This window comes from Scylla paramamosain, chromosome 19 (genome assembly GCF_035594125.1).
Source record: "Scylla paramamosain isolate STU-SP2022 chromosome 19, ASM3559412v1, whole genome shotgun sequence".
NCBI classification, from domain to species: Eukaryota; Metazoa; Arthropoda; class Malacostraca; order Decapoda; family Portunidae; genus Scylla; species Scylla paramamosain.
The window spans coordinates 17,198,638-17,206,141 of NC_087169.1; the positions used below are offsets into that span (position 1 = coordinate 17,198,638).

Genomic DNA, 7,504 nt, shown 5'->3' on the forward strand with positions numbered 1-7,504 from the left:
TACAAAGCTTTCGTTTCTTTTTTCCCCTCAGTGTATTCAGTGTTAGACATTATACTGCTGTCCTTAATTTTCTCTTTTTTCCCCTAGAAATTACGTTTCCTCCCTTTTTTTTTCCTCCTTTTTGTTCCTCCCCTTTCTTTGCTTCGTCGTATGAATTAAGCTTTTGTTTCCTTGCTTCCCCCTTTACTCTCTGTTCCACCTGCTTGATACAGCACCGGGGAACTGACTGTCTGGGAGACGCACCGCCCTACTTTCTTAACTCTTTCACATATCAAGTTGCTACAAGCGGTTGGCGCCAAGGACGAGTTTTTTTTTTCTCATGAATTCCCGTCTGTTATGGCCCTTACTCTGAGACCCCCTTCTCTCAAGCACAGACAATTAGCCGGGTTACCAAGAGCGCTTCTCCTGTTCATAATGTAGAAATCTTGTTAATCTGTCAATAAAACCATAAAAATCACCCATAAAAACCCGTCACTTCAACTGAAACCTTTGGAATGTCGTGGAGGTGCGGCGTGGAAGTGTTTCAGAATATGGACTGTTATCTCATCATTGGAAGCTGTACTGGACGACGCTGGCTGACGGTGCGCAGTTTGTGGGCCACAGACACTTGGCATTCCCCTCCTACTCAAATATTAAATTAGGATTGGTACTTGAAGTCATTATAAACATTCCCACCGTTATCCTCTCTTTCTCTCTCTCTCTCTCTCTCTCTCTCTCTCTCTCTCTCTCTGTTTTGGCCTTAGAAATTACGTCTTTTTACCTCTTTTGTTTCTACTTTTTATGTTTTTTTTTCCTCTTTTGTTCCTTTTTTTCTATTTCGTCATATGAATTAAGCTTTTGTTTCTCTCTCTCTCTCTCTCTCTCTCTGTCTCTCTCTCTCTCTCTCTCTCTCTCTCTCTCTCTCTCTCTCTCTCTCTCTCTTTCTCTCTCTCTCTCTCTCTCTCTCTCTCTCACTCACTCACTTCTCACTGGTGTGGGTGCGCAGATCCTCACAACTCCTGACGAAGGCTTGTGTCGGCGGGCAGCGGCGGCGGCGGCTTCTGTGCAGGTGGTGGTGGTGGAGGTGGTAGTGCAGGTGGTGGTGGTGGTGGTGGTGGTACAGGCGGTGGGTGGCGTCAGGGAAGAGGAGTCTGGTGGGCGCGGTGATGTCACTCTGGCAAACCATCAACGCAGCCTCGCCCGTGGACATCTCGGCTGGTTTGGGACATGAACGGAGGATTTTCGGACATGGTGGGATTGTATACGCCATTACATTATTCCATTAGGCATTTAGGACACAGTGGGAACACAAACAAACTCAAATGGTGCACAGAAAAACAACACGCAATAAACGGTACAAACAAAATAACTAAACAAGCGTAAAAGGTACAAGGAAAGAACTAAAACCAGATTCCCAAGTAGTACGAAGAAAAAGGAGCAACAAAGAAGAAAAAGTTACGATACAAATAAAAAAAAGCAAAAACAAAACAAGCTGAAAAAGATACAAAGAAAACCAAGAACCATAAAGAAAAAAAACAACAACAACCAAACGAGCTTAAAAGGTACAAAGAAGAAGAACAACCACAAAGAAAACGGAAAAATCAACCTTACAAAGAAAACAACTAAAACAAAACTAAAAAATACAAAAAAATATATATATATACAAAAAAGTTACAGAGAATAAGGACAAACAAAACAAACTTAAAAGATACAATGAAAAGGACACGGACAAGTACCAGTAGAGGGGGAAGCTGCATGACGCAACACAGACCGCTTGAAGGAGTGGCGTACGTCAAGGACACGCTCCCTCGCCTTCCCCAGAAATGGCGCCGTGGAGAGCGTGTAGAGGAGCGGGTTGACGGCAGCGTTGAGAGGCAGGATGAATACAGCAACCCACGCGAACACCTGTACAGGGACGCGGGTACAGGTGGGCGTCGCAGTTAAGTCCGCAGGTGTGGCGCTCGTGAACTAAAGCAAGGGACGCCAGGTGAAACGACAAGGCCGGAATAATAATGAGAATAATTAGTGAGATGAATAGGTGAGAGGGATATAGAGAGAAGGAGATATAGGAAGGGAGATATGGGAGAGGGTTACTGGTGAAATAGAATGTTATAGAATGGGTCATAGAAGAGTGAGGGGTGATATGAGGGTGACGAGGATGGTAAGGGTGATGGTGAGGATGGATGAGAGGGAACAAGGGCAGAAAGGGAATAGGGAACAATGACTGAGAGAGTAAAAGGAATAAGGACAGAGAAGCAGGACACGGTAAGCTGACTCGGTTGGAAGTTAATTAAAATAAACAAGTTGTATTATTAAGTAAATTGGGAGGCATGCATTGAAGGTTACTCACACACACACACACACACACACACACACACACACACACACACACACACACAGAGAGAGAGAGAGAGAGAGAGAGAGAGAGAGAGAGAGAGAGAGAGAGAGAGATGAGAGAGAGAGAGAGAGAGAGAGAGAGAGAGAGAGAGAGAGAGAGAGAGAGAGAGAGAGAGAGAGAGAGAGAGAGAGAGAGAGAGAGAGAGAGAGAGAGAGAGAGAGAGAGAGAGAGAGAGAGAGAGTGAGAGAGAGAGAGAGAGAGAGAGAGAGAGAGAGAGAGAGAGAGAGAGAGAGAGAGATCCAAAAACCAATGAAGAAAAATCAAATAGAAGAGAAAAGAAGGAAAGAAGAGAGAAAAGTATGATTTCAACAACAACAACAACAACAACAACAAATCGACAACAACAACCTTTCATAACCCACTTCCTTTTCTCTCTCCCTCACCTTCTTTTATTTTTTTTTCCCATGTCCCTCCTACATGTTTCCTCCACCACCTGCCCTGCTTAGTCTTACAGGGCCTTCACTCACTCATTCACTAATTCATTCACTCACTCACGCACTCATTCACTTGGTCACTCATTCGCTCACTCAACTCACTCACTCAGCACATCACCTGCGGAGGAATGATGACCCCAGCCAGGGACAGCAGGCCTAGCAGAATGATGGGAAGCCAGCACGCCGCATCCGTCACCACAATGAGCGTCATCTTTCGGGCCATCGAGGACTCCCGCACCTGCTGGTCACTCCTGACGGCGGCGCTGGAGGTACGAGCTGCCCGGTACATCCCACAGTACGACCCGGCGATCACAGAAAACGACACCAGGTTGACGACTGCTTGTATAAAATGGGAGGTGTTTTTTACTGGTCAAAGAAAACGTGGGGATTTTGCTATTGAAGAAAACGACACCGGGTTGGCGATTGCTTGGAGAAAACGGGGATATGCTTTTACTGGTAAAAGAAAACGTGGGGATCCTAATCCTGAGAATGAGTTGAGTAATATACGAAATAAAATGTAAAGAAGATTTTTACTGGTCAAATAAAACGTGACAACTCTGATAATTTTCCTGTTTGTAACAGAAAACGCGAATGGGTTACCTAATGAACGAGAGAAAATGAGTAGATGTTTTAATTAGTCAAAGAAAATGTAATAATCCCGATGATTCTCTAATGTAAAAGAAAACAAGAATGGGCTAAATACTGCGCGGGAGAAAACAAGAAGGGGTTTTAAATGGCCACAGAAAACTGAGCTATTCAAGGAATCCTAATAATGGAATAAAAAAGCTTGTCTATGAGTCCATTCATTCGTCTAATGATGTAGTTTTATGTCCACTGACTCTATTATCAACAGTCAACACATAATGGAAATGTTATTATGGTGCGATTCCACGAACACCTTGATTGGCAGGTAACGACGCCAGGATAGAAAGCCTTCAATAAACCAGCCAGTTACCATATATAACAAAGGTAATCAAAGTACAGTAGTGGACAGACGTGAAGTAACATTTAACATTCATTTTCACTCTGTTTAAAGTTTACATCACAACGATCAATATTACTATACCAGTGCCCACAAGATGCCACCAATCTCTCCACCACACACTCAAAGGACGCATTATCCTACACCCCCACGTTATATGATATATTTACTGGCCCTTTCACTGGAAACACGCTAATTCTGAGCACTGAAAGCAATGTATGAAGTCCTTAGAAGCATTTAAAAGAGAGACGAAGATAAAAAAAAGAATAGATTTTGCAATTTTTATCCAGTACAATGTTTGGAAGTGGCTGCTGAACAAGAAAAGATGTCTCGGAGTGGTCCGAGATTAGGGAAGGATGCGGCAAAAAGCAGTGAAAGGGTTAAGGGAGAAATTCAGCCAGTCAATCCAGCTCTCAGTAACCACTATCGATTCCACCTCTCCACAGCACCTGCAGACTGAAAAAGACGCCTTATCCTTACACGGCCAAGTGACGCTACTGTTACGGAAGCTATTCATAGTAACGAGTCAATCCATCAACCCATACGATCCCAATACCCGCGGCCGTTACCGACTACACCGCCTCTCTACACACATTGAAAATCACACCTTATCCTCGCACTCCCAAGCTTTATGACGCTATTACCATGGAAACTATTCATATGTAACTAGTCAATCCATCAGCTCTTATTGTCACAGTACCCAGTGCCGACACCAGTTCCTCTCCACAGCACCACGCAGTAAAAGGACTCCTTATTTACACCTTCAGGGAATATGACGGTATTATCAGGGGAGCTATTCAACGAGCCTTACTGTCCTCAAGTCACCCAGAGCGAGGCACTCACCCAGGAAGACAAACACGGAGTACTCCCACCCGCTCGGCTTCTCGTGAGTGATGTGCAGCGCCAGACACACGCCGGACCGCCCGTAGAAGTTCCTGAAGAAGTGACGTGTGATGTGGTCAGGTTATTAAAAGACTGGGAGTGTTTATGATTGTAAAGATACACGGATTGGAGAGGTAGCTTGTTTTCATGGTATTGTTTATGGATTTTGTGGTGTTTTCGTGTACATTTGTGCAGATAAATACATAACCGCATAATGTTTGTGTTTTATGTTTATGAATGCGAAAATACATATACTTAAAAGATAAATTGTGTCCGGGGTATAATTTATAGATATTTATGGCTCTCTTCATTCTCGTGTAGATTCGAGGTCAGATAAATATATAACTGTACAAATGAAATGTATATGAGTGAATGTATGTAGCAATGTATATGTAAGTTTACGGTGGCAATAATACACACAGTTGAGATACATTGTGTCCACGAAACTGTTTACAGACCTCGTGATCTTATTCCGTGGATGAATGTGAAGCGACGAGAACTCTTCCAGACACTGAGGGACGTAAGGGAGGAGCTGCACCGGGACAGGACTCGCCGGGGATCGAACCCAGGGCGAGCTTTCAAGGTACAACTCACCCAATCGACCCATAATAGATTACATAGTGCTTAGACAAACTTAGATTGTGTGATCTCTATACATACATACATACAGAATACACACACTTCCCTACCCCATCTCTCTCTCTCTCTCTCTCTCTCTCTCTCTCTCTCTCTCTCTCTCTCTCTCTCTCTCTCTCTCTCTCTCTCTCTCTCTCTCTCACTTGAAGTAGCTGAGAGGAGCGAGCGGAAGGGCGGAGAGAAGGCCTACGCAGCCCCACACGCCCCCCATGATGGCGCGCGTCCAGCCCATGGTGAGGCGCGGCACACGGAAGGGAAACATGATCACCAGGAACCTCTCCAGCGTGATGACTGAGGAGGGGGACACCGCACTGCATCATCTCTCTCTCTCTCTCTCTCTCTCTCTCTCTCTCTCTCTCTCTCTCTCTCTCTCTCTCTCTCTCTCTCTCTCTCTTCTAATTGACACATGACTTGGGAGCGTGAGACTTACGAGGAGGAGGAGGAGGAGGAGGAGGAGGAGGAGGAGGAGGAGGAGGAGGAGGAGGAGGAAGAGGAAGAGGAAGAGGAAGAGGAAGAGGAAGAGGAAGAGGAAGAATTAATGGGAATTTCTGGTAATTATAGTGACAGTAATGAATATCTCACTAAACCAACACACACACACACACACACACACACACACACACACACACACACACACACACACACACACAACATAATAACGCATCTGTAAACCAGGTAAGACCCCCCGCCACACTTCAGCTCTCGATTTCATGAAGGTGACAAAGAAAACGGAGATTGAAAGGGATACTAATAAAGATCCCCTTGCCTGTGAGAACTTTGTAATAAGAGGAGTGGAGAAAACTTGAGTACACAGAATAATACAAAGGAAAAAGAGATAGAGGGAGATTAAGTTGAGTTAAATTAGAGTGAAATGCGTAGACACCTTGCCACGAGATACTGGAGGAGGAGGAGGAGGAGGAGGAGGAGGAGGAGGAGGAGGAGGAGGAGGAGGAGGAGGAGGAGGAGGAGGAGGAGGAGGAGGAGGAGGGGTAGACGAAGAAAAAGAAGAAGAAATAATGGAAGTCTTACAGTAGCAGTATTAAATGTCCTTAAACTATACTAACACACACACACACACACACACACACACACACACACACACACACACACACAATAATAACGCATCTATAAGCCAAGTAAACAATGATATCAAACGTCAAAATAACCAATAAGATTACAAGAAACTCTCACAAAGTCTCCTACCTGTGAGGGTGAACACGGAAAGCTCACTGGAGAAGGTGGAGAGGAAGCCCGCCAGCTGACACAGGGGCGAGGTTCTCCACACGGCGTCGTAAATGAAGTACACGCCGCGGTACCTCATGTCCACGGCCGCGATGATCAGCAGGTAGAGGCCCATGCACAGGTCACCCAGCGCCAGGTTGGTGATGAGGAACGAGTGCACCTGTGTGAGTGGTGGTGGTGGTGGTGGTGGTGGTAGTGGTATTCGTTGTATTATCATTATTTTTATTAGTGTTATTATTACTATTATCATTATTATCAGTAGTAGTAGCAGTAGTAGTAGTAGTAGTAGTAGTAGTAGTAGTAGTAGTAGTAGTAGTAGTAGTAGTAGTAGTAGTAGTAGCAGTAGTAGTAGCAGTAGTAGTAGTAGTAGTGGTAGTAGTAATGGTAGAAGTGTTATTACTCGTTGCAGTATTCATAATGGAAGTATCGATTGGAGTTGTGGTAATAAGAGAAGGAGGAGGTGGAAGGGAGGTTTATAAACAAAAAGTTTCCACCCCTTCTCTGATACAAAGTGTTCTTTTCCACTTTTACAGTCTCAAACCACCATCATCGCACTCCCACAGTCTTAGTACCTTTTGAATAATATTTACCAAATTTAATTACCTTTCCCTCCTATTCAAACATTCACAGCTACCTTCCCTCTCTTTCATATAAAAAATAAATAAATAAAGCCAGCCACCTTAATTACCTTTAATAACAAGTTTTTCTCACCTCACTTGCACTCTGATAATCTTAAACCAATTTTTTTTACCAACTTGAATCACCTTTCCCTCCCCTTCAAACATACACCTTCCCTCTCTTTCATATATAAAAACAAAACAAAACACTTTATAAATCACTTCAATCACCTGTAATCATTCCCACATCTCCTCTCCTTAAAAAAAAAACACAATAAAATAAGGAGACTAGAAGAAAAGAAAACAAAAACACTTCCTGTTTACCTTAACTTAA

General features: G+C 43.9%; 1 protein-coding gene across 4 annotated transcripts in view; it reads right to left on the bottom strand.

Annotated features, from left to right (window-relative positions):
- Window positions 1-1,014: 1,014 nt before the first annotated feature.
- LOC135109779 (G-protein coupled receptor GRL101-like) overlaps window positions 1,015-7,504 on the bottom strand; it is a 44,832-nt gene continuing 38,342 nt past the window's right edge. The window contains exons 22-27 of one of the 4 annotated variants that reach the window (XM_064021430.1): window positions 6,515-6,713; window positions 5,455-5,602; window positions 4,637-4,728; window positions 2,930-3,147; window positions 1,751-1,884; window positions 1,015-1,194 (exon numbers count right to left, since the gene is read on the bottom strand). In XM_064021430.1, coding sequence (XP_063877500.1) covers window positions 1,149-1,194; window positions 1,751-1,884; window positions 2,930-3,147; window positions 4,637-4,728; window positions 5,455-5,602; window positions 6,515-6,713 — 837 coding nt within the window. In that variant the 3' untranslated portion in view covers window positions 1,015-1,148. Of the gene's footprint in view, window positions 1,195-1,715; window positions 1,885-2,929; window positions 3,148-4,636; window positions 4,729-5,454; window positions 5,603-6,514; window positions 6,714-7,504 lie in introns of those variants that run through there. The other 3 variants (XR_010272906.1, XM_064021432.1, XM_064021431.1) reach the window with 3 other exon arrangements.